The sequence below is a fragment of the Vicia villosa genome, linkage group LG3, assembly GCF_029867415.1.
Source record: "Vicia villosa cultivar HV-30 ecotype Madison, WI linkage group LG3, Vvil1.0, whole genome shotgun sequence".
NCBI classification, from domain to species: domain Eukaryota; kingdom Viridiplantae; phylum Streptophyta; class Magnoliopsida; order Fabales; family Fabaceae; genus Vicia; species Vicia villosa.
This window is the reverse complement of record NC_081182.1, coordinates 40,142,560-40,169,965: the sequence shown is the minus strand read 5'-3', so window position 1 is coordinate 40,169,965 and position 27,406 is coordinate 40,142,560. Positions and strand designations below refer to the sequence as shown.

The 27,406-nt window shown below is 34.0% G+C and overlaps 2 protein-coding genes across 7 annotated transcripts; one reads left to right on the top strand and one right to left on the bottom strand.

Annotated features, from left to right (window-relative positions):
• The first annotated feature begins 6,118 nt into the window (after positions 1-6,118).
• Positions 6,119-8,335, top strand: LOC131655495 (uncharacterized). The gene is made up of 2 exons (XM_058925351.1): positions 6,119-7,093; positions 7,184-8,335. The coding sequence occupies exon 1, from the start codon at positions 6,168-6,170 to the stop codon at positions 7,086-7,088; it is 921 nt and encodes a 306-aa protein (XP_058781334.1). The 5' UTR covers positions 6,119-6,167; the 3' UTR covers positions 7,089-7,093; positions 7,184-8,335.
• A 1,683-nt stretch (positions 8,336-10,018) lies between these two features.
• On the bottom strand, positions 10,019-26,325 carry LOC131661077 (cyclin-dependent kinase E-1-like). Of its 6 annotated transcripts, none has more exons than XM_058930486.1 (16): positions 25,991-26,325; positions 25,667-25,777; positions 25,279-25,382; positions 25,148-25,190; positions 24,920-25,018; positions 24,476-24,545; positions 23,902-23,996; positions 23,763-23,796; positions 23,578-23,662; positions 23,336-23,413; positions 19,411-19,458; positions 17,376-17,408; positions 17,000-17,108; positions 13,349-13,558; positions 13,178-13,244; positions 10,019-10,475 (listed from the first exon to the last, which is right to left on the bottom strand). In XM_058930486.1, the coding sequence occupies exons 1-15, from the start codon at positions 26,198-26,200 to the stop codon at positions 13,179-13,181; spliced, it is 1,395 nt and encodes a 464-aa protein (XP_058786469.1). In that variant the 5' UTR covers positions 26,201-26,325; the 3' UTR covers positions 10,019-10,475; position 13,178. The 6 variants fall into 6 exon arrangements, with proteins under 6 accessions (XP_058786469.1, XP_058786468.1, XP_058786470.1 ...); XM_058930485.1 differs by having other exon boundaries at positions 10,019-10,435; XM_058930487.1 differs by having other exon boundaries at positions 10,019-10,423.
• Between the last annotated feature and the right edge of the window lie 1,081 nt (positions 26,326-27,406).

Here is a 27,406-nt window from a genome sequence, read left to right as displayed (position 1 = left end):
TGAGGAAGTTGAAAACAATGATGTTGAGAAGGAAGATGATAATCGTGCAGCGGAAGAGGAGGAAGATGAAATTGTTGTAACTGAGGTGAATAAAGAAGTGAAAAAAAGAGATCAATCCAAAAGGAAGAAAGCATGTGACAAGATGGCAAGCAAGGTGATACCGAGTCAACACCTCCCATACCCACATGCACCATCAAAGAAAGATAATGCTAGGCAACATGCAAGGTTTATGGACATATTTAAACAACTTCATATAAATATTCCATTTGCCGAAGCGTTGGAGCAAATGCCCAAGTATGCTAAATTCATGAAGAATATGATCGCAAAGAAAAATAAGTACCCAGATGAGGAGACCGTGTTGCTTGATGCCCAGTGTAGTGCCATAATCCAAAGAACTACTCCAAGAAAGGAATCCGATCCGGGACGAGTCACTTTGCCATTAAATATTGGAGGTAACTTCACTGGTGACGGGCTGATTGATCTGGGGTCTAGCATCAACTTAATCCCTTTATCCATTGTCAAGAAATTAGGGAATATTGTGACGAAGCCTACTAGGATGACATTGCAATTAGCCTACAAGTCTATCACCTCACCATATGGAGTGGTTCAAGATTTGCTAGTAAAAGTAGACAAATTCTTTTTCCCGGTGGATTTTGTGGTAGTTGACATGGAGGAAGATCATGAGGTACCATTAATTCTTGGAAGACCATTCATGAAAACCGCCCGAATGATGATTGATATGGATGCGGGGATCATGAAAGTAAGGGTGCAAGATGAAGAGGTAAAGTTTAATCTTTTCGAAGCCAAGAAGCATCCTAAGAACAAGAAGGATAGTTTCCAAATCGATGCCACCGAAGAAGAACTCAAAGATGCTGAAAATCAAGTTCAGAAAGACAAAATGAAAGCATCTCATGATAGAAACATCAGCCACAAAGAAATTCAAGTTGGAAAAATGGTGCTCTTGTGCAAATCAGGACTCAAGTTATTTCCGAATAAAGGGAAGTCAAAATGGTCGGGACCATTTGTGGTAAAAGAGGTATGAAATTATGGAGCCATTGTGGTAGAGAATCCTAAGACAAATGAGAGTTGGACCGTTAATGGAAAACGGTTGAAAGATTACTTTGAGGGAGTGGAGCAACATGTACCATTTTTAGTTCCTTGAAAGCGTTGACCGTCGAGCTCAAACAACGTTAAACAAAGCGCTTTTTGGGAGGCAACCCAACGCAGTAAGTTTTTATTGCTTTCTCGTTTTTAATTTTAGTTTTATGTATCATCAGACCGGTTTGATTGAGCAGGAACAGAAACCTAAGAAAAATGCAGCACCGCGCCGCGAGACCTCATACCGAGGCGCGACACGTTGGCAGAAGCTTTCGCGCGTCGCGGAAGATCTGCGCGCGCCGCGGTGATGCGAAAGCAGTTTTTCCCCTCTAACCTGACCTCAGTTGCCTTGCGTACTGTGGTTAGCCGGAGCCCAACCCTCTTCTTTTGGGGGGAGATGCAGGTGCTCGACCAGATAAGTTCCAGGAGTAAACGGAAGGGGATAGTGAGCTGTTATGTTTATGATAACTGTTGTGATGATTTTTTTTATGTCATTTTGTTTTATTTTTTGTCATTTTTGCTTTTGTATTTTTTGTTATTTATCCCCAGTTTAGAATGAGTAGTTCCACAGCATAATGAAAAGCTCAGGCAAGACAATGAAAGTACCAACAATGGAGCAACATGCGTAAAGTGGTAGTGAGTGGAATTTTTTCAAAAAAAAATTAATTTTTCACTTTCTTTTTCAATACGTGACAAGGCAGGTATGAATTTTCGAACTTAAACTCTTAGTGTGTGCATGAAACGTAGATTGTTAGAAATACTGGCAGAAGTTCTTTATGGTACATTATTTTTGTTGGATCAGCTTAGCCTTAACCATTGTGAGGAAAGCTTTCCATTATTTATGATATGCAGGAGACCATCAATTTTTTTGACTTGTTTGTATTATGCTAAACCGTTTGTCGCATCGTTTGTGGAAATCTGTGGAAGTGATTTAGGCATTTGTTTGAATCCGAGAGTTTCTTTGAGCCGATTCCATCTTAAAACTTATTTTCTTCTGTGAGAGTGTGATCCTTTGCTAACCATTCTTTGAGCCTGAGGTCAAGATAAGTTTCATCATATGCACCAAGGAAACACCTGGTGAGTTTTGATCTCAATAAAAAGTTTTGTTTTGGACCATCAACCATAGAATTTGGTGATGTGTTTTCTCTTTGACCTTCATAGAAAGTAGGAGAGCATTCATATAATCTAAATACAGGTTGATCTCCAAGTTGGGGAGAGTCATAATCAAAAGAAGAGTAAGTATAGATGGTGATTTGCAAAGAACGAAAGAAATTCGTAGCTTGAAAAAAAAAAGAAACAAAAGAAAAACAATGTTTGAAAGGAAACAGTTGTTGAAAAAAAAAAGAGAAACATCGAGCTACGAGTGAAAAAGAAGAATGGGTGAAAAAAGTTTAAGGTAAAAAGGAAAAGGAAAGGAGTTATGATTTGGATGCTTCCCTAGAATAAGAACAACCCTCGTTTATCTTCTTTTCTTTGAATCTAAACCACATTACAACCCTGGAAAGACCTTCTGATTCTCAGATTCCACAGGACTTGATGCTAACAATATGGTGAATGTATGATATGGATTCTTGTTGATTTAATTGTTTGGATGAGTGTTTAACCCCTCTTTTATTCATCATACTTTTTGATGAGAGTGATTAGTGCTGATTCAACTGCGGTTGTGTAGTGTTTTGAACTTCTGGAGGTAATTTTCTTTCAAAATATGTTTCATGTGTGTGATCTGAGTTTGCAGGGAGATGAAGAGTGTCTGAATTGGTCACTGAATTGAACCATTTGAAAAACTTTTTGAAAAACTTGTTGCATGACTGGTGGTATGTTTTGTTGTTTTCATTGAGGTGAGTAATTTTGTTTAGGGACAAACAAAACTTTAAGTTGGGGAGAGTTTGTTAGGAGTAAATTAGTAGTATTTGCATGTGTCAAATTAGCTACCTTTTGAGCTGAAAGTGAACATATCTTGTGTTTTTTAAGGATTTTACGGTTAGAATTGAACTCTAGAGGTTCGATGCTAATTGTGGAACAATTTGCGTCACTTTGGGTGTTATTTGTGCAGATATTGAAGTTAAGAAGCAAAGACGGAGAAACACGCAGGCGTAGAGGCTCTGAAGAAGAGAAATCACAAAGAAGTGGGATAAAGCAAAGGTCGAGCCGCGCCAATCATGGGCGAGACGCGCCTTAACATTCTGACTTGGTCTCGCGCCTCGCCAATCCGTACCGCTCCGCGGTGGCTGCGTTACAAGGACAAATTGTTATAAATAGAAGCCCTAATCCTCATAAGAGGGAGATCTTTGGTGAACGAAATTGAGAGAGCAATCCTATTCCAGAGCCAACAACAACTTTCGACGGAGAATTCAACATCAATTGAAGATATTCCCTTGATGAAGATGAATCCCTCCATGAAATCTTGTGTGTTCTTCATGGCTATGGAGAGCTAAACCCCATTGTGTTGAGTTTAAGGTAGTAGTTAACCTATGAAGATGCAATTACTTTGATTAATTCCTGTGAACAACTGTTTAAGTTTTATTATCAATGAAAAACCTTGCCTTTATTTTATATCATTGTTGAACTATCAATCGAGAGATAGGGTTTATACTTTCGCCCTAGGTTTTTACATTGACTTGTTGATTAATACTCAGAGATGAGGTTTTGAAGAAGTTTTCATAAATCATCGTTATTCATTCCCTTTATCTTTATAGTTATTCTGAGAGATCGAATATCATACCGGTAGAGGTGGTTCTAGATTGATCATTAGACATAATATCAGTTTTGAGGATGAATGAAGATAATAATTTAGATAACGTTCACATGTGGATTAATTGATTATTGTATATGAATAGGTTGATGAACCCTAGAACTCAACATATTCATTCACCATTGTTATTCAATCTTTAAGATTTTATTCGTTTAAACCTTATTTTATTAATTGCAATTCGAGATCACATAATCAAACCAATACTTTTCATGACTCATTATAAAGTAACTATAGAACGGCAGCAATATTACTCAGTCTCTGTGGATACGATATATTAGAAAATATTTACCCTAAAATACTTTCAACAATGACATAAGTGATAGAAGAAGTACAATAATGCTGTAATTTCTTGGTGTACAAATAAATAGTTTGTCACAACATTTTTACCATGTGAGGCAGAGTACATAGTTAGCTCATTTACTTCATTTCAAGCAATTTGACTGGATTCATTATTGAAGGAGATGCAATGTGAAGTGCAGAAACCATTAAAACTATAAGTCAGACATAAATTAGGCCAAGATTTCAATTTCACTTGTGAGGAGCTAGCTCATAGAGACTAGGTACCACTTCATAGAGAGCAAGTGTTGAATGAACACTACTAGAAAATTCACTTTTAGTGATCGATTTAGTGTCTGGAAAATTTCGGTCATTGTAGAACTGAATTACTTACTAAAATTTGATATTCATGAGCCAATTTTATAAGGTCACTAAAATAAATCTGTCACCGATTTAGAGACTAAAATTTTGTGATTGCCTATTCGATCACGAAAAATATTTTTATTTACAAATTAATTTATATAAAAAAATTAGAGACCGAAATTTTGATCATTAATATTTTTTTGTCATTTTCTATTTTTAATCCTCATTATTATGTTACTATTCCTCTTCCTTTTTTATTTTAAGATTTTAATCTCTTTTAATTTTCAGAATACATCTTTTTATTGTTTGTACAAATTTAATATATATTATATAAAAATGATGTTATTTTATATTTATATATGCATAAATAAAAGTGAATTATATTTTTATTATACAATTTTTATGTGTACAATGAAGTTGCATAGTAAAATCAAATTTATATAGTGATTTTTTTAATTTTATTTAATAATTTTTAGAGATTTTATTTATTTGTTATATGTATATACGTTTAAATATAAAATATAATAATATATGTTAAGTGGTGTAGTGGTATTGTGTTATTTAAATATGCAAAGGTCATGAGTTTGATTTTTGGGTATCACAACTTTTAATTTTTTTTAAAAAAGTTTGATATTGTTCAATAAAATTGCAAATAAGGGATAGATTCACAAAGACATTAAAGATAGATAGATTGTGTTCTTAAGAGAACAAATAAAATTGATGCATACATCGGTTTATCAATTAATAGGGGAATGTTAAATGTTAATAATCCATGATCATTTGTATCATTTGTTTTTTAGTTATTATGTTTAGGGACTTTAACAACTAACTAATTAACTTAGTTAGCTAATTGAGTTGGTTACTTGATCAACAAAATATATAAAGCTATTGTATACTTTAAACTTCATTCTATTCAATAATCAATCACTTTTAATAATATGCTTCATCTTTTCCATTACATATGTATATGTATTCTTGCTTGCATCACTAAAAACAAAGTGTTGAGCTAACAATATCTGATAAAGTACAAGGAAACCTATCTATGTTAAAATAGAAGGATATTGTTGTAAAGCATTTGGAGGTTTTGCATGGACAATATGTCACAAGAGGACACAACAAAAAACATGAAAAATCTTGTTAACAATAGCGACAATACATCAATTTAAAACACAAATGACCGACGAAATAACATGAAAGATCACTATTGTTATTGACAAAGACAGATCATATACATTTGTTCCAAGACAAAAGTTTGATTGTCAAACCAGACATTCACATTCAACATGTTAATTATAACCATTATTATAAGTACCTATGAATTGAAATACACTTATGTAACACTCCCCCAAGTTATTCAATTGAAGAAAAGAAAATGATTCATCCACCAACTCAAATTTCAAAATCCAATGCTTGCTTCCATTTTGTAACCCAACATAATTATCATTCTATGAAAAACATCCTCCCCTAGTATGATTGTAAAAAACATCATTAACCAAGAAATCTAGACACAAAATATATAGAGTAATCAATTTGAACCTTTTGAATATCAAGGTCTAAACTCATTTTTTGTTGTTTACCAAAAAAACATATAGATTCAAAAGGTTACTTCACTAGAGTCAAAGAAATGAAAGAAAAGAAAAGGAAAGCGACCAAACATGATAAACATATCTTGTATTGTATGTTAAGGACACACACAAAGCAAAACAAAGCAAAGAAAGAACCTAAGAAAAAGATGCTTCCACTAAAGCTGGTTCGCTCTCTCATCTTAGGTGAATCCATATCCATCAACAACAACTCTCACTTTCTAAACCAAAATCACCATCACAATCACAATGAACAACAACAACAACAACCCAATGAAACAACAACAACAAGAAGAAAAAGATTCAGAAAAAGACATGGTCTTTTGTTTCTCCCAACCAAAGAAATCATAACAAACACATATAGGCTTGCCACCATTGCAAGAGATTTAGGAATGGATTTACACCCAACACCATCACTTTCTCACATCATCTTCTCCAACTCATCTTCTGCACCGTCAACATCTTCTTCTTCTCCTTCAACACCCTCTACATCTACGTTCTCTGTCTCTTCAGCTTCTTGTTCTCTTCTCAATGACGCTGTTCCAATTCCTTTTCCTTCTTTTGATACAGTGCCACTGACCCATCTTCGATACTTCGTCACGCTCTTCCCACGCGCTTTCAAGGTTGTTCTTTTTAACTCTGATGAGGATTCTAACGCTGTTGGGTCATCGAGTGGAGACGTCAGTAACTGGGATTGCTCTTCTGTTTCGCTGTGTTGTCGGGTTAGTGGTAATCGGGTTGTGACGATGGATGGGTTTTGTCGGATTCTTGCTGGGAAAGGTTGGACCTTTTTCAAGACGAAGCAGAATTCTTCCGGGGATTTGCGCGGTGGTGGTGTTGTTTATCTTTTCAGGAAGGTGGATGTGAACCGGGTTTGTGTGGGTCGGGTTGGAGGACGTGATGGAGCATGCAGAGTGAGGGAGGTGAGATTGCCGTATTTGGATTTTGAAAATGCTCCTCTCAGGATTTTGCAGTATATTTTGTTGATGACTGATGATATATTCTGTTTAGCATGAATCTGGTAAGTCTTTTCATCACTTTCTGCTTCATTCAATGTTTTGGTTTATTAGAATAGAAATGTGTTGATTAGGGTGACATTTGAACTGTGCAGTCCTTGACTTTGCATAGAACCATAATCAAATGTGGTTTTGATTATCTTTGAATTTGAGGGAGGTTTTACATGATGACAGAAGATGGAAAAAAACAAATAAAGCATCTGCTTTGGTCTTGCAAGATGTGGTTGATCTGGTTTAAGGACTATTGAAATGATGTTCTCTAGTGATGGGAAAGAGCTAGACTTTTTTGTATTAGCGGAGGTGCCAAAGTGATTCAATCTCTTGGCCTTATCATCTCTTGTATTGTATTGGTGAAGGAGGATTTTCCTTGGAGAAGTCTATGAGACGGAGACAAGACACAACATTGACATTGGTAATAATTTGAGAAAATAGAAGGAATCGATTAGTCATATTTGTTGGTGTTGGGTTAGTACGTGTCAGACACCATACAAACATGACTTCAATATAATTTGCCGGTTTTACAGAAGGGGAATTGTGAAATCCTTTGACTCATGTGGATTTTACCTTGAATGCACATGGTTTGTTGTTTGGCTAAGGAGGGAGGTGGAAGGAAATGAAGCCGAAAAGGTTGCTAACCTGAAGAGCTATAAAGTTTTCATGACAGCAGTTTATGGTAAGTTGCATTTGGTGGGTCACATTGTGTGTAGAACTCGAAGATGATGCTGGTGCCATTTTCTGTGTTCCTATATCAATGTGTATCTGGAGGATGATAATCATCAATTCTCCAATGCTCTGGAGGAGATTGTAGGGGTGTGATTTAAACTTCCTGTACTTGATCATCTTCATCCCTTTGGTTATGAAAGAAGTGCATATTTATGATTCATTTACTTTGTAAAAAAATAATGAAATTCTTCAAGCAACATGTTTTTCATAGGTGAGGAGGAGGGCCAGGGAATGTGAAGCTTATCTCTGGAAAAACAGCATACCTTGGATTAGTTAAAAATTGGGATGAGAGATGGATTTTGTTGGAAACATGAGCAACAAATAGTGTAGTGAAGCATCCTCTTAGAGATTAGTTCCAAGTTTTTGCAGATAGTCCCAATGTGTGTTAATTAGTTAGTCGATGGTTCTCATTGTTACAAACTAATAGTTTATTTGCGATGATATTTTATGTAAAATTTTGGATTTGAATATATGGTGACCATTAGACCAATAACAAAATTGAAAAAGTTAATTGATTATGACAACTATTTTTTGTGTTAGATGATAACTTAGTTGATTGAATTAATAAAGAGATAATGATTTTGTTTCAAAAACTTCACTAGAAAGAATGATTTTGTTTTATGGAGGATGAATATGAGAGCTTCTGACTCATCAAGGGGTAAAAAGAAGCCTGAGAAGAAGAGAACAAGTTACCATTATCTCACTGAACAAGAAAAGAAGAGCATCTTGAGCAAAGCTAATAACATAATAAAATTGAGCTTAGAAAATAAAGTTCTACGTGAGGTATCAAAAGAATAAAACAAAAAAAATTGTTGTTCAAAGACACTTGCAAATGGTCTCTATCTCAAGCAAAAATGTATATTCTTAATATGCAAGAATGAACATCAGTGGAAAATCATTTGGATGAATTCAACAAGTTAATGGATTATAATTCTGCCATAAGGAAGTTAATGATTTATGTAATGAGCATGGCATATATAGAAACAATAATGTCAGATGCATGTATGCAAACTTATCAAAGAATTTTTGGAGAGAACTCGTCCACACAGCTTGCTATTTGATAAATAGGTATCCCTGTACTACGGCTGTAAAACTCCTCAGCAAATATGAAACAAAAGACCAGCTGAATACAAAAACCTTAGAAGTTAGAACCTAGTTTACTACCATTCAAAGAAAAACTACAACCAAGAGCTAAAAAAGGATCTTTATAGTAGAAATCCTTACGGTTAAATAATCTAATCAATTTATAATCATAGATAATTTATATTTTGTAATTGGTCACTAAAACTAATTGTTCCATTTTCTTAAGATGGTTATAAATCAGTTATTAATCAGTTTTATAATTAATTTTGATTTAAAAAATTTTTAAAACTATTTTTTATATTAAAAAAATGTTTTTTTAAATTATATTTAAAAAAAATACTTTTTCAGAAGATAAAAAATTTATTTCAGAAATAAATTGGAAAATTTATTATTATAAAAGTTAATTTAAAATATTTTTTGTGATTTTCAAAAAATTGACTAATTTGATTCATATTTTTTATATGGATGTCCAAAATATAGATTTAGTTAAAACAATTTAGATATAAATAATCCAAAAAACCAATTAATTTGAGCACTCCTAATAAGTAGTAGGGATGTTAAATTCAATGAAAAGGATAGTGATTAACAAGATTGCTTAAGTGATTGACCTGAACAAAGATAAAGACATAACCGAGGTTGATGTGGAGCCTAAAATGACTAAAATTGGTGATTAGGATGCAGGTGATGATATTGGAGAAGATCCTTGAGATTCAAATGAATAAAATGACTATGTATTGTGTAGAAACGGAGTAAGATGAGCCATCAAACACCTATAGTATGAACACTAACTGAAATTGACATATTTAAGCATATAATTGACATTTTTCAATATTTCATGTAATTTTCTCTCCTCAAACACCTCTAGTATGGACACAATGGTTGAAATAGTAAAAAAAATAAATCTAGAATCTAACAAAAGAGAGCAAGGAAGAAAATGTCCCTAGTAATATATTTATGCTAGATTGCAGGTTTTGGTATGTACATGTTCCACCTCTAGTAGTAGAAAGCTTATATACCTCTGATTACGTTATTAGAAATATATTTCCGCTAAAATTAGTCCATGGTCAAAAAGTAATATCATTCCAAGGAGCACAACAGATTCAAAACGGAGGAAAAGTCAAGTATATATTTCCTTCAATAAAGTGAGGCAATAATATACATCAAGTACAATAAAGTTTCAGTTGATTCAATTTCCTATACGATCCCTTACATTTCACCTTGAGAAACAGCTGTGAGAATACAAGAAAATCGTACAACTATACATAAATATGATATACATGTCTCACCAGTAGCTCAACCATTTCCCTTGTTTATTCCCCCTTCAATGGCTCCATTGCTGTTCCAGGAGAATAGTTCATATTGCAGCATCCAGCTTCATGTGCCCAATGAAGTTACAAAAAGTGAAGTTCACAAGGATGAAGACAAATCTATCCACAGGGTTATGACTTATGAATTGTCCTGATGAATGAGCTCAAGTTTGCCACTATTGACTTGAAATCTATCTTCACTTCATATCTTTCCATCAAAACCTAACATAATATCTTCAGAATATCTTCCATTAAATCTATCTTCACTCGATATCTTCAGAATTATTGCAAATATAAAAGAGTCATCCAACACTACTACTAGTACAAATATTCAAAAAAGTTGAATATTGATGACAGAAAATGAAACTATAGGAAATAATTATCAAACTAATTAAAATCAGACTAGACAATGAACCTGTGTACCGATTTAAGATTCAAATGTTCGACCAAAATTCAACCAAGAATGGACTGGTAATATTTAAATTTAATTTTCTATATCTAACCATATTACTTTTTTATATAAATTTTAACAATATACTATAATGGGTATTTCTTTACCTAAACATCTTACTGATAATAATATTACAATTAGTAAAACATTATTTTAATTTAAAACTAAATTAAACTTAAATGGTAGTAAGTTAGTAACATTTTTAACCATAACTTTTTTCTACTTTGAAATTGGATTCTGATAATTCTATTTCTGACTATATTTGCCTATTGTTTCACGACAACATAATCCGCAACTGTTAGAATTTGCCCCGATTTTGACGGAAACCCCCTGCTTTGACCAGGTGCACTGGTTAGAATTTTTCTCAATATTCAAAGTCGAGGACGGGGTGTACATGTGAATATATCTGTCAGGCAACATTCCAAGAACCCACCCTATTAGTAAAAAATATTATTTTTTATATACATACCACCCCAGGTAGCGGAGGAGCGGAGCGGCTGACTCCAAAAATTAGATTGCGGGATGACCGCTATTTAATTATTTTTTAAACAAATTATATAAATAATAACTACAAAAATAAATCAAACAAATAAATCAATAATACAACAAAACCCATACAAGATTCATAAATCAAACTATCAAAACACAAAGATTAATCAAAAACTCTTAATCAATTCAACATCAACAACTCTTAAATTTAATCAAAACATCACATCTCAAAATTCAAACTTAGACTACTATTATATCAAGAATTAACATACAAACTATTCTTCTTCAAACAAAGCAACCTTGCATTAATTTAAAGAAATTGATACTAACAATAAATAGAGGAATATATTGATTTAGATAAAAGATTTAGATGATTTATACAGGAAAAAGAATAATAGAGGAAGAAGAAGAAAAGAAGAATAGAGGAAAAAGAAGAAAGGTACAAAGACAGCGGCAATGGCTTGCCCTTCGAATGGAATCAAACGCGAGAGAGGAGAAGAACTACACGGGCAAACGCGAGAGACGAGTAGAAGTAGAGTTAAACACGATAGAGGGAGAGGAAATGGAACTTAGGGCAAATGACAAAAAAATTAAAGGTGTTTTGGGATTTCGCAACAAAAACACAGAAAGTAAGTTGGTTCAGGAAACCACTCCGCTTCGCAACCTGCGATTGTTCCAAAAGTGTCCGCGATTGAAAACTGTTCCGCGACGTGCGATTTTATGTCGGCCGGCCTCCGTGCCAGTCCCTCTCCTGGGATAGCGCCACTATCAGCCGGGATTGATAACTCTTATAAATACTTATGCATTTTATGTAATATGTAGTTAAATACTATAAATATAAATGGCGAAGGCGGGGGAACCAATTTCAATCGGAACGAGTGCATGGCGGAAGAAACTGATCTCTGCCGAGGGTGGGGGAGACAAAACATAACCCACCCCTGACCCACCATGTTGTCTTTCTCCTGTGTTTTAAATCTCCACCTTTAACCATATTCTTTCCCTTTTTTTCAAATTCTTAAACCCCTCTACCTAATATATTTCAAGGGCCATAGTTTCTCCACATTATTTCTTCATGTTGAAATTAACATGAGAGATCCTACTAATCTAATTCATAAACAGTTTATATTGAAAATGAAAGGTAAAAAACTAGTATTGAAAAAAGAAACAGTAATGACACCTAAAACCGGCTTGTTGTATGCCTATGGTCAAATTGAGTTGCAAAATATACAGAAAACGGCATTAATGTTGTAAATTGCAGATAGTGAAAAATAGTGAATTGTTACGATTCTGCTATATACTGATTTTATAGCACCACTATATCAGCTATTTGACAACATTTGGCCCTAATGGCATATCGTGGAACAATAGCAGTTTGTTCAAATTCGGGGATACTATAGCGGTATAGCGGCTATTTAACAACATTAAACCGCATAAGTCATACATTGAGGAATTAAGGAAGCAACATAAAACAAGTCAAATATAAAATACAAAATGGAGCCACTTTTAGGTAATATATTTCTCAGACTGCATTTATGAACTGCAACAAACCAGTTGACAGCAGGTTTTGACAGTTTTATATCGGTTCTCGATTTGTAAATCAGATTTTTTTCTAGGCGGATTTCAGTCCTAATTGGACTATATGCATATCCGATTTTGGTTTGATTGGTCTAACGAGCAGGTCCAAATTTTGATTACCCTAATAATTCTCAATAAGATATACACAGCATGATGTTTTCCACAACCCAAACATCACAAGTGACAATTAAAGAGGTGAACCAGGTTATGCGCAATATGTAGTTTCTCAAATACTTTGTAAGAATCTCTAATAAATTTAATTCAAAATTTCATATAGAACTCTCATGAATCCTAATTGCCCATTAAAACTACTGGACAAAACATGAGAAATTATTGATATTCCTAATAATCCACATAAAAGAAATTCTTCCAGTTTTATGAAATGCTAAGTTTCTCTATGACAGAGTACATCTACCACCACCGCCGTTGCCACTAATATGCAGTGGAACAATGTTATTTACCTTACATACGTCTTGGTTTCTGCTGCGGAGGGTATCCTGGCATTCCCATTTGGTCTTTTCTCCTCAACTGTCAAAAAACAAAATAAAACAGAGTTAGTTACATATTACATCGACCACAAAAAACGAAAAAACAGGATAATAATTTCCTCCTTTTCCCAATAAACAATAAACCTGTTGCTGCTGATGGGCCTGTTGCGGAACACCTCGTTGCATTGGGATGCCAGCAGGATTAATTCCACTACCCATCCCTGGCTGGGATGGGAGGTTATAAGCTTGCAGCTGATGCATTCTTTGCATGCCAACATTCATTGGTCGAGGGACAGGTCTATTTGATACATGACCACCAGGCATGTTTCCAGCAATAGCAGCTCCAGACGAAACCTGAAAAGTTATATACATTAAAAAGCATTAGGTGGAAATGTTTAAGCATGCATATGCTTGCTCGAGTCCAAGTATGCCAATATAAACCTTTACTTACAAGAATCATGAGCAAGCAATTTAAAATGACTTAAACTTCAATAGGAATCAAAACTTTTCATTAATAGAAGCTACTCAAGTATGTAATCAAGTCATAGTAAGTATAACAAAACCATTGAAAATATTCATAACCTCTAAGGAAAGAGCAGTTAAACTTGGGGCAGCCTAGGTAATTCATCCCAGTATTTTAAAATCGGAACAGACTGGTCAACTGGACAGGTCTAACCGAAAACTGGACCTATGGCCTATCGGATTACTATATTAGATTCAGACCGCACATGTATTTGAACCGGTTCAAACTCGTGTAAACCAGCAGGAACCGATGCAGTCCAGTTTAGTGAAAATAAGTTAGCATTTTAATTACAAAATGATATGATGCGAGTGGTCTGATCAAGGATCGAAGTGATGGTTATCAAATTCACGATCTAAATCTTAAAATCTTATGATTTTACGATCTCACTCATCCCCAATGATCTAGATCTTAAGTAGAATCGTGTGTTGTAGATCTTAAGTAGAATCGTGTGTTGTAGTCAAATTGTGAAAAAATGGTAAAAACCAATTATTATGTGTGATTGGCCAATTCCGACCACAATCGGCCATTTTTCTGCCCCCACCATTACAAGCCGAAAAGGATGACGATACAAAGGCGCAACAATTTTGGTTCGGCGGCGTCCATTTTCCCACAAATACACTTGCCTACGAAAATATAATATTGAAATACTTATTATTTTCCATTTAAGTAGTATCTTATGATTTGTTACGATCTTATGTTTTGCAATCTTGCTACCCCCTCTCGATCTTACAAAATAATTGAGTAGGATCTTCCGGTCTTAGTTGCGATCTTATATTTTAAGATCTTACCATCCCCTCCCGATCTTATGCAAGATCCCGATTTTGACAACCTTATAGAACCCGCATTACTAATCTTCAACAATGCACCTTCTGCCACTGCACCATCTGTCCGTCGAGTTTTGGTTAAACCGGTCAAACTCGTGTAAACCAGCAGGAACCGATGCAGTCCAGTTTAGTGAAAATAAGCTAGCTTTTTAATTACGAAATAATTAGATGCAAGTGGTCTGATCAAGGATCGAACCACATTACTAATCTTCAACAAATGCAACTTCTGCCACTGCGCCATCTGTCCGTCGATTACTCTAATGTTGCTTTTAATTCATATATCCTATATAGGTATTTGATTTAAGAAAATCACATTGCAATTAATACTTGCCACATATCTTGTACTATATATGTGTAATATTTAGGTAATCATTCATCTCTTTTTTGGGTATAAGGTCATATTAGATGTAAGTGGTTTGATCAAGGATCGAACTCGCATTAATAATCTTCAACAATGCAACTTCTGCCACTGCGCTATCTGTTTGTCGATTACTCTAATGTTGCCTTTAACTCATATATGCAATACACGTATTTGATTTAAGAAAATCGTATTGCAATTAATATTTTCCATATAACTTGTACTAATCAATCATTTCTTTTTTGGGAATAAGGTAATAATTCATCTTTAAACGCGAAAGAATCCAAATATTAGGTAATAACTCATTATTTTTAGTTTTTGACGCGTAACTTGTACTATTATAGAATTCAAATTGTAAATACAAAAATGATATATATTATATTAACTAATAAGTCTTCCTTTATTTAAACAATAATAAGTTATTAATATTAACATTCAAATTTAGAAAGAATAAATTTAGGATACTAAGTATTTTATAAAAAATATATATAAATTTAAGTTGTGAATTTATTTATTTTTTGGGACACAATGGAGCCAAAGTCCAAAAAGGAAAAGAAAACTACAACGCTACAAGCTGAGGTAACGAAAAATCCCAAAAATCATGAAGCTAACATCTAAGACACCTGAAGAGGAGGCAATTGGAAATCTAAAAAATCCACTTCTCTAACACATTTCATGTTGGACAACACATCAACACATCTATTTTCTTCCTTATAAATATGCATGAAACGAACATTCCAATCGGGGGAAAGCAAATGTCTAATCTTACGCTTGATAGTCCATCCCATAGAACTCCCGGTATTGCCACACACCCACACCATCGATACTACGAACAATGACCTCCAAATCCACTTGCACTATCAACTTCAAAATACCTTTTCTCCTAGCCAAGCTCAAACCTTCATACACTCCCTGCTATCAACTTCGAAATACCTTTCCTCCTAGTCAAGCTCAAACCTTCATACACTCCCCATATCTCCGCCATATAAGCAGTAGTTTTCTCCTTAGTTTTTGCAAAACCACACACCCAAACATCATTCTCATACCTTATCAACCCTCCACAACCTGCAAGCCCACAACTTCCTTTGGATGCTCCATCCGTACTCAAACAAAACCATCCATTTGGAGGGTTTTTCCACTCGCTATTGTTGGTTACCTTAGGTCTCTTAGCCATATCACTCTCAACTTGTTTAGCCACTACTTCCTTTGGATGCTCCATCCATACTCAAACAAAACCATCCATTTGGAGGTTTTTTCCACTAAATATTGTTGGTTACCTTAGATCTCTTAGCCATATCACTATCAACTTGTTTAGTACCAAAAGATGATGAAGATCTTGATCCATAATATATTGGGGAAGACAAAGAAGACTACATGTCTAATAGCAAAGGAAATGATGATGAAGAATTAGATTTTCATAATGCTTAAACTTTTATTTGAGTTTTGATAATGCTTAGAAAACAGTTTTGAGATTTTCATGATGCTTAACTTTTTTGTTCTCTTGAATTTTGTTGGAATTATTGACAAGTATGTTATGCTTAAAATTGAGGCTTTTCCTTCTAACTACGAATACTGCATGAATTTTAAGTAATTTATTTCATTTTTCAGCCACTATGTTTTTATTAGTATTAATTGTATAATAATCCCTAAATATATGAAATAGCACCCGCTCCGCTCGGCTTCATTTTTAGGGTTGGCCGCTCCTCTCTCCTCCACTATCTGGAACTGACAACAGAACTAACGTTGTCCTTCACTTGTCTAATAGTCACTTATTGCTCTTTCTAATTTCAAACTTATAATAATATTTCGCAAAAAGTAAAGATTCATATAGTACTGCACTGCCAGATTAATAAAATAAATACTAACTAAATCCGGTCAGTAGCTAAACTTCTGAGAGTATTACTCTTTTACAATATATGACTATTTTCCACTAAAAAACAATTCAGGGACAAAGCTGAATCATGTCCACTAGTTCTGATATACCCTACTCATTGAAAATTTTAAATCTACAACACTTATCAAAATGGGTACATGATAACTCAAGCCTGCACAATTTCAGTTTATAATGATATATTTCTATAGGACTTTACCGGCTGTGATTGCTGCATGTTGGTTGTCCCTTCAAAATCTGTTGTTGTATCCACTGGACGTGTGGGATAATTTACAAATGGCTCTCCAGGTTGGCATGGTACAAGTGCACTGGGCATTGATTTGACAAAAATGTTTAATCAAAGACAATAAATGATTTTGGAATGCATGCTTAATGAAGACAGCTGCTTTACTATAGTATACATAGAGCAGGAAGAGGAGAAATAATGAATATTTATTTATAAATCTTGCAAAGAAATTTTCAAAGTAATGAAAAGTAACCAATAATTCTGGGAAAAGGCTTTATGCAATAAAAATGGGGAAAAGGCGAAAAGACCAAAGCAAAATAGCAAAGGAGGAAGGAAGAAAAGGCCTTACTTCCGCCCAGGCTGTGGTTCCATTTTGAAATACCTGGAAAACAAAGTATAACATGTTGAAAATATAATATCTCAAAGATAAAAGGGAACTAGTTAAATACCCAACAAAGATATTACATATCTAACAAGGTGTATTTCCATCAAAACTCATAGTACATGGTCTTTAATGTAAAAAAGATTTACAAATGCAACAACCAATTTTTAAACTCGCCGAAGGCATAAAACTAAATCGGCATGAGGACATCAAATCTCAATTACCACTAAAACCAGTGATCCAGCAATATATGGAAGCTCTCCAAGGATATATATATATATATATATATATATATATATATATATATATATATATATATATATATATATATATATATATATATATATATATATATATATATATATATATATATATATATATACACGTTAAAAAGGCTGTTTGTTTCGGAGTTTTTTGGTAAAAAATAACTTTTATATTGGATAAAAAATGCTTCTAAAATTTTTAGTGAATTTGCTTTCAGCTTTTGAAAAATATCAGAATCTAAAAATCTTAGTTTTGATTATTTTTTAGTAGCTTCTAAACAAACCGAAATTATAACTACCTATTCAAATTCAAATAAAATGTATTTTTTAATAATTTGACTCTAATTAAAATTTTCTGATTTACATAAAATCTCAACAGAATAAATCATTTTTTTAACACTCAAAATGAAAAAGACAAATCACAAGCAATTATGAAACAGTCAGTAGACCACTTATATGAAAACATAACATGAAATATTTGATAACACTCTAAAAAAATTGAACCATAACACTCTAGACCCTTGGACATCAAGGGTCTGATGACACTCCATGAACCAACTACCCCAAAAGCTTAAACTGTTAAGCAAAAAACATATAAGTGAAACATATTATAAATTCACACAAAAACTTTAATCCAGCAGCATTAGGGCTACATAACTGCTTTTTGTGTAAATAAAATAGTTTAGGTAAAGCTTCTGGAGTTTCTTTAATGATGACTACAACGTAATAGTTGCTCATCCTCAATAACTTTTGAAATTTTCAATCAGGATTATGTTAAATACAACAATAAGAAGGCAACTACATCAGTTCCAGAAAATCTTTGATAGTATGCCATATCAAGAATATAAAAAATGGAAGGAGAATATGTTGTATCTAGTCATATTTCTGTAGGCAGAAAAACCATAAACAAATATAAGTTAAATCCAGAGAACGGATTCAAAATTTAATCATAGCAGTGGCCACAAGATATTTAATGATAAGTATTATTTAAAGGGGGATTGTTAACGTAGACCCACTTATTTTTATGAAGGTCTATTTTAGCAAGCATTAACTAAAAAATGGTTGAATGCACTTTAAGGTGCACGTTGCTAAAACACACCTTCATAAAAATAAGTGGATGTATTTTAGCAAATCCCTGTGGGATTTGCTAGATGTACACTTATATTTATGAAGGTATGTTTTATCAAACTTTAACTAAAAAATGGTTAAATGCACCCTTAGGTGCATGTTGCTAAAATAGACCTTCATAAAATCAAGTGGGTCTACGTTAGCAAATCCCTTAAATAAATACAAATGAAAGGTATATATTTTAACACATTGAATGTGGTTTGAATAATTTTAGAAACTTTTTAAATTGTGTAATTATCAATATGAGCATATAAATACTATTTATTAATAATATAACATTATAAGGTATGAGAATATTTTTTCTCAATACATAATTAATATAACATTATAAGGTATACGAATACTTTTCTCAATACATTCTTAACTAAATTTTACTGCATTCGAATGTCACATAATATTAGTTTTATGATTGGCCGACAAAAACACTATTAATATAAAATAAAATTGATTAAACAATAAACAGATTAAGCACAAAATGTAATTATGTTCCAATCAGCGGCGGTTATGCCCATGCTTGCGCTTCCCTAGTTCCATCTCTAGTTAAATCATCCTTTTAATCACTAGATATGTAAATTTCATGCAAGAATACAAGAAAATAAAAGGAGTCTTACTCATGCTCCAAAGCTTGTGCTGCTGTTATACGCCTTTTAGGATCGTATCTGCACATAGGTACACAAGCCAATATTAGAGGGCAAAAAATACAGAAAACTTTCATTAAAAAAGAAAGTCATACATCAAATTCACGTATCAACAAATACTAGATGAAATTCTTACAGGTTGAAGGCCACATGTAACAAAACTGAAATAGGGTTGCATTTGGTTAACTAAAATGACTATAATGGGAATGACATAGAATCATAACTCCTACTAGCAATATTTAGCATTAAAAATTAAATGAATATGTCATTCTATCACGGCATGGTATGCCAAATCAGATAGGAATCAGAAAAATGCTTGGTGGCAATATTCCTGTAGATGGGGCTATCACGAAGGCCTGCAAAAGAGAATAAGTAAACATGATAGAGAGATCCGCACTCAGTTACAGAATAAGGGGGTCACTCTCGAGGTTCTGAAAGATGTGAAGCCTACACATGAGACATGACAGCTGGCAGCACGACTTCGATTGGTGACTATCATATTTCCATCACAGGCATGGCTCGCTGTTCCATTTTGAACAAACTCATCGAGGAGTAGAGGTGATTGAGGAAATCCGAGGTCAACTCCCAACTCATGGTCTACTATGGCCTGCTGAGATTCACCATCTCTATTTTAGGTATTCGGGAAATCCTTCTCAATAGACGAAATATTCCCATTATGTAAATGCCAATAGAATCAATGTTATTCATTGTGAATTTGAACATTTTGGCATTTTTTTCGTTTCTTCAAATGATATTGTTGATTGTAAATATATTGTGTTTGTTATTTGATTATCTTCTTATTTTATAGAATCTGAGTTTCCTTCAATACTCAAGGATTGATTTGATTTGATCCCTGTATTATGGGTTTGTGTTTGATTTGTTTCTTCTATATATACATGTAAATCTCTTATGAAAGTTGTGAGAAGTATTAAGATTAAGGTTATTAGAGTTTATCTAAGATATGTTGGGACACCCGCTACTGGGCCACTTGAGTCACACTCCAGTTGTCTGGTCCTGGGCATGAGGAGGAGGGGGTGTTGAGAGACTCATATTAGTTTAGATATGGTCTAAAAATATGTTTATAAGTGGGAGGCATCTCCCACCTTAAGAGTCAGTTTTGTAAGGTTGAGTTTGGACACACCAAAATTTTAAGAGATATGGGTCAATCATTTGTTTCTTTAGTTTCAACAATGGCACTTGTAGAACCGGCTATTGGGTTAGCCATTTTCATTATAAATTTCTAGATCCCAAGGACTATTATAGTAGAAATTATTAACAGCATTCAAGGAATAGCCCTAAATGTCTGTGGATATAAGCAACTTATTACATGGAAGGCTTGAAAGAAGAAAATGAAATAACGACACAGGTCATAATAGATAGATGTTCGTGCTAGTTCTTCCTCTAGCATGACAGCTCCATTTCAGGGAAGGCTTTTTGAACTATAGTACCATGATACTCTGTTTTTTGGGGCCCTGGTTCGTGCGGGTTCTTGCTCTAGCATGACAGCTCCATTTCAGGGAAGGCTTTTTGAACTAAAGGTACCATGATACTCTGTTTTTTGGGGCCCTGCTTTGGTTTCTGGTTTGGTGGTTGCACGTGTGGGCAACAGTATTAGTTGTCGCATTAAGGGTAGTGGCAGTAAGGATGGGTGATGATAGGAGCAGTTGGCAGGTGACATTCGTCATGGTGGTCACTGTGGGACGGGTGAGGATTTCCATATTTCTAAAAGAAGGTATAATGCTGCTAGATAGAGTTAACTTAATTAGCTATTAATGGAAGGCATGATCGTTCACTTATTTGATAGAATAGCCATTCAACTTATTCCTAATCTCTTTCCATAGTAACTGCCAAATATAAGCCATTTTGGCTATTCAAACTCTTAGATTGCTCACAATAAAGTTGGTTGATAGATTGTTTTAGGCAGCGTTACCAAATATCCGCAATTGCGGCGCTATGGTGGATATACATGGCGGTTTTTGAGCTAGCCGCAATGGTAAATATCGGCCGGTATTGCGGGTTTTTCCGCCATAATTCGCTATAACAGCACCACAAAGCGTCCGGTATGGTGGAATTTCGGCTCTCCGACATGGAGCGCCATCTACCATGGGCAACACTGGTTTTAAGTAACTCATTCTTTCATAGAATTATACAAGCGGAAAGAAATTTCCCCTAATATCCCTAGTTTGAAGAATAATGATAATTCGTACTCGGGGAGAATAAGAATTCATCATGTATTGATTGATTTCCTTCTATCTATTTAGTGTTGTAGAGAAGATCCTCAAAATCCTTAGTATCAACAAAGCACTCAATGACAAATATACTCTTTTGTGGTTCAGATGGCGATTTACAAGGATAGCAGCAATGCTGAAATCTCTAACAAATGGGAAGAATCAACATTGCCACACAAGCTAAGCAGATTGATTGCATTAACTACTAAACACGATAACCTAAAATAATTCAAATTTCAAACAACATAGAAAGAAGTCTATGCTGTCAATCTCAATGGTGGCTCAGAGGGACTGGCTCCGAAACTAGAATAGTGGCGTGGCGTATAGCAGAATTATTGCTATTATAATATTACTATGTTTTTACTAAACCACTACTACATGTATATAGATTCCAGTCTCGATTATAAGCAAAAATACCTACCCTCACACTGATTAAGAATTTTAGTTAGTTGTAAATAATTTCTTATTATAATAAAAGAAATGTTTGTACTTCCTAAATTGAATTTCGTGGAAACTTGTTCCCTAAGAATAAAAAGGTTAGTAGAAAATAAAATCAATACTACTTGAAGGGCATTTCAAGAATGATATCATTAAATTAGGTTAAATTAGTTTTCTTTAATTGGCAACTGTTAGTATGTTAGTATACTTTTTCCCCTTTACCAGGGTTTGAACTCTGGTCCTTTCGCTACTTTAACTCAATTAACCCTTAGTTCATACCAGTTAAATCATACTAGATTTGTTTTAATTTTCAACCACAAAACATGAGTATTTTTGTACTTATAATCAAGACAGGAGGGACTAAGTATATATAACTATGAATCATAATTAATACTATTTATTAAATAATTAATACTATATATACCAAAGTTCTACAGCATGGTAGTGGCTCACTAGGTTTGCAGACTTATAGAGCTGCGTTGCCCAGGGTATGAATCCTATCTTGTTTACTTTTCACATTTTTTAATAGTTTTAAGTGGTACGTGACCAAGCCCATTCTAATCTAACCCTAGATCTCAAGGATTTTGTATCCCTGCAAACAGACTACCAAGGCGCCGCATTTCTTCTGCTTTCTTCATTTGTTTCTTAGATCCCTCATCTTTGCATCCTTCTTTCGTCCTTTCTTCTTCTTTGACTAGATGCCCTTCCTCTTCATTGTTTTTATTCTTTTCTCATCCACATCAATTTTTTTCTGGCCATAAGAAACAAAAGTCCCTGTGGCGGCTGCGACATGACAAATTCGGCGCAATTCCAGCGCAATTTGGGGTCGCAGTAGCCGCACCTGCAAAACGTTTTGCAGTGGGCACCATAACTGCACCACGATTAGCCGCAAAAGCGGCGCTATTCACAGTATAGAAAGAGGTAGGGAATGTTTGAAACAAATTAACATGTGAACCGAAACTATAAAATTAACAACAGGAACAATTACAACAATAAGTGATGATGACAATGATTATGATGAAGAAGATGATCACAAAGTTAGAAAACATAAGTAACAAAAAAACACAAACCCATAACCACCTGGATAAGGCAACGAAATATTGAGGCTTATTTGACCACCCTATCACAGTATTGTGGGGGATATCACTAAATCATTAGCACATAAGGGGGTAACTTTTCATCATGTTCAACTTAGCATCATTTAGAATTTAAATGAAAAAGGAAATACTTACTCAAGCATCTTTGACAAAAGGTCATATGCAGGACTTTTTGGAGATAGGTGTACAACACTATAGAGATTAGCATTGTCACTGTTTGCAAAAAGCAGAACAGGTCCATTAGTTTCATGAAGAAAAAAATATATGCATATCAGTTACAAAGAACAAGCACGTAAAAGAGAAAACAAAGGACTCAACACTATGAAAATATGTCTATCCTGCATTTATTAGAATTACACAGCAATTAATGATCTTACTATTTGTGTCCTTGTATATGTTGTGTATCCTGTTGCCAATGGGGATGATGTTGTAAGGAGGGCCATTTTTCTGATGTGGGATGGCCTGACACATTAACAATGACCAGGATGTGGGTTTGGGATATCATCAAGAGAATAAACATCCCCCAACATGGAGAAAGGAAAACAGTAAGCAAATAAATTACCTAAAACCTTGAATATCTTGTCAAGTTGATCAAGCTGCACAAGTGGAACAATGATTATTTAGAATCCAACAATGATACTACATCCAATAATAATACTCAACTGTAGAATAAAAAGAACACAAGTTTTAGCATCAAGTACCTGAAAAGGATTTGGTGTAGCTTTGACTTCTGCACCTTGAAACAGTGGCTTCAAGGTCAACAACTCAGCAAAAATGCACCCCACAGCCCACATATCTAAATGTCTCTTTAAGGAAAAGTAACTGAACCGCTATTAGAATGAGATCAAAGGGAATTCAGACACATTTATTTATCACACACAATTGATTAGTCTATCTTTCAATTATGTGTACCAAAGTCCCCAACATTAACTACATCCACTAAATAAATTACATTCATCAAAAGTTAGTCATACCATGTCAACCTTTTGTGTATGCTCTGTTCTAAATATTGCTGTGTCAGATTCATCAAAACCGTAACTTATTCAGACATCAACCTCAAGTCAAACTAAGGATAGCAAAAACACCAATGTAATAAAAAAAAAGTACAACACGGGTTAAAAGACTGAAGAAATACCCTTGATGGATTGATAACGATCATAACATCACACAAGTGTAACTCCAAAGTTAACATAATCTTTTATACAGTAAATCTTGACACACAACACACACAGAGATGGAGGGGGAAAGATACACACCCCTAAAATTAAAGGATACCAACAGCACTGGTATAATGTTTCGCTCCAAGAAGCAACTCGGGAGCACGATACCAAATGGTTACAACAACCTGCATGTCAGTATTTTATAAATCAGGAATCTAAACGATCAAACATATCAAAAGGTAAAATGAAGTACAAGTGCACAGCTAATTGAAGTTAAAGATGACAATAGACCCAACGGCAAACACATAGAGAATCAAAACACATAAGTTTTGACGGAAGGCTCAACAGTTCAACAAGTTAAACTTGAAACAAATAACAATATCCATCACTCAGTAAGCTTACAGCAGAAAGCTGGGATAGTGCATAAACATTTAATGTAGTCTTACTGCAGGTATTATATGCATAGCCAGATTTCAAGTCAAATATTAAAAATAGAAGAATCATGCAGAGAATATACATGAAGATTTCTCAAATACACAGATGAAAAATGTACCCATACCCCATTTTCAGATAATGGCTTCAGAGGGGCTTGATATATCCTTGCAAGCCCAAAATCAGCAACTTTAACAACTCCATGTTCCTCCCCATCACCCATAACCTTTTTGAAGAAAGCTCGTTAGAAAAATGAGTCCACAGATAAAAGATGGACAAGTAAATTTAAACTCAAATGTCTACTTCGGGGGATAAAATTATTAATCATATCATAATAAGGTGGCAAAACTCGTACCAATATATTCGATGGCTTCAAATCTCGATGTATTATCCAATTACTGGAGGGAAAGTATAATAATACAATAAATCAACACAGGAAAAAAAATAAAATGGAATATTCTTCAACTTCACAAAGAATAGACTAACCTGTGCAGATAGTTCAGTCCATTGAGCAACTGCCATAGTATCGATTTAACAGTGTACTGGTTAATCGCTTGGTTGACCTTATCTCTATGATGTCTTATTATTTCCTGCCATTCAAGATTGCAATCTTTATACTCAACTAACTACAAGAAACAATTCCTTGCTGCCTACATATATTTCTTCCCATATAAATTCACACAACTTTTTAAGACACTGAAGTAACAATAGCACAAAATCTGATATAAAACTCATATTTAAATGAAAAAATGAAATATTTAAATGAAAATAACCTAAAAAATAAGACATTCAGAAACTATAAACTTTCAGCAGGAAACACTGGTAAACTGCAAAACAAAATGACAATTTCAAGTCAAATGCGTCGTCGACTCACATAAAGGTCATGTTCGGCATAATCAAAGGCTAGATACAGAGACATGTCTGTATGATTGATGTGAACATTCACAAGCTTCACAACATTTTCATGAGTGATCTCCCTCAGCAACTGCAAAATCAAATTAAAAAATACTCAAAACCAATCCAAACCATCAAAACTTCAAAAATTGAAATAACCGAAAACATCCGCTACACAGAACAGTTGCATTAGTACTAACAATCCAGTCATTTCAGCGAGTTTGGTTCAAAGCTCTTCATCAGCTGCAACATAAAATTCGGAGAAAAAATTTATAAATAAAAAAAAAAGGAAAAAATATTATACCATGATTTCACGAATGGCGGTGGGAGAGACACCGTCGCCGTCTTTAGATTGTTTGAATTTCTTGATGGCGATGGATTTTCCGCGGTTTGTAGCGGACTTGATCCGAGCGAGGAAGACGAGACCGTAGGTTCCTTCTCCGATCTTCCCGATCAGATCGTACTGCTGAAGCCACTCTGGTTTGTTGCTGCTGGAGCGGTTGCCGTCGCCCATGGTTGCTCCTCCTTCGGTTTGTTTCGATCACGAGCTCGACGCAGCCACGAATAAGAAACTGAAGACTTTGAATTGGATGGACCAATCGGTTAACTGCTCTGCATAAGTAAAGTACCTCTACTTTTTTTGTTTTTGTGGTCAAAAAGTATATTTTTTCTAGACCAAATAAATAAATAAAAAGTCGATATAAACTCGTGCATCTGCACACAAAAAATCGTTCATATCTTAGATCATTTGATATAAATATTTTCGCAAATAATGAAGTATTGTAAATTTTATATTATTAATACAAAACAAAAAGTTTATGTTTGCGTCTGTGTCTTAATACATATGTATTAACAACAAATAATAAAATATCATTGATAAATTTGTCATTTGAGTAATATGTAAATCTCGACTTCAAGCTCAGATAGAGAGATTTGATTTGAGTAGTATTGCCTAGGTAGAATCTCATTAATCAATAATATATAAGTTTTAAACTTATACTCGATAAATTTTACTTGATATAAAACATATGTTGATCAAATAGTTATTCGACTAAATGAAGCTCTAAATTATTAAAAACAAACTAAGTTATACAAATGGTTGTTTTGACTAGATTGGTGTTTTTGGCATGTCATCGACTGAAGTTAACCATTTGTCCATCCATAATGTTGATATTTTGACGTTGAAGTGTGATCAATCATAGCATAAATCATTGAAAACTATGCAAGAATCATGTTGATGTGGAAGATTGGATTTCAAGCTTCAATATTATTACATCAAGCATCTATTAAGACGCGCATAATGCGCTTTCAACACCAAATCAACAAATGCTAAAATAAAGAAAATGCAAAGAGGTCAATAACTATGTATCGCATAGTGAAATTGTCGACAGAGAAAAAAAAGGGTTTTCTCCAAGATCTTGACATAGCTCAAAGATTTAACATACCAAAAAGCATGCGTTGAAGTAGAGCAATATTCGTTATAAAAAATCAAGTGTTGAAGAAAAGTAGTTTTTAGGTTTGTGCTACGTGGCAAACATGCAAGTCACTAGCTGTTAATTTACTTTACTATAAATAATCGTCGATGACTCTGAAGTCAATAGTGTTTTATATTTTCCTAAATCACATCTATCAAAAATATAGTTGTTTTTTTTTTTGTTAATCTTAAGTATGTTGTGACATTTAAAACTTAATTTATACTTTTTATGATTATACATCTTTT

Coding starts and splice junctions, on each gene's coding strand:
- LOC131655495 (XM_058925351.1), top strand. CDS start 6,168: ATGTTAAGGACACACACAAAGCAAAACAAAGCAAAGAAAGAACCTAAG.
- LOC131661077 (XM_058930486.1), bottom strand. CDS start 26,200: ATGGGCGACGGCAACCGCTCCAGCAGCAACAAACCAGAGTGGCTTCAG. Junction 25,778..25,990: donor CCGCCATTCGTGAAATCATG/GTATAATATTTT, acceptor TTGATTTTGCAG/TTGCTGAGGGAGATCACTCA. Junction 17,409..19,410: donor GCACAAGCTTTGGAGCATGA/GTAAGACTCCTT, acceptor TTTGTTTTCCAG/GTATTTCAAAATGGAACCAC.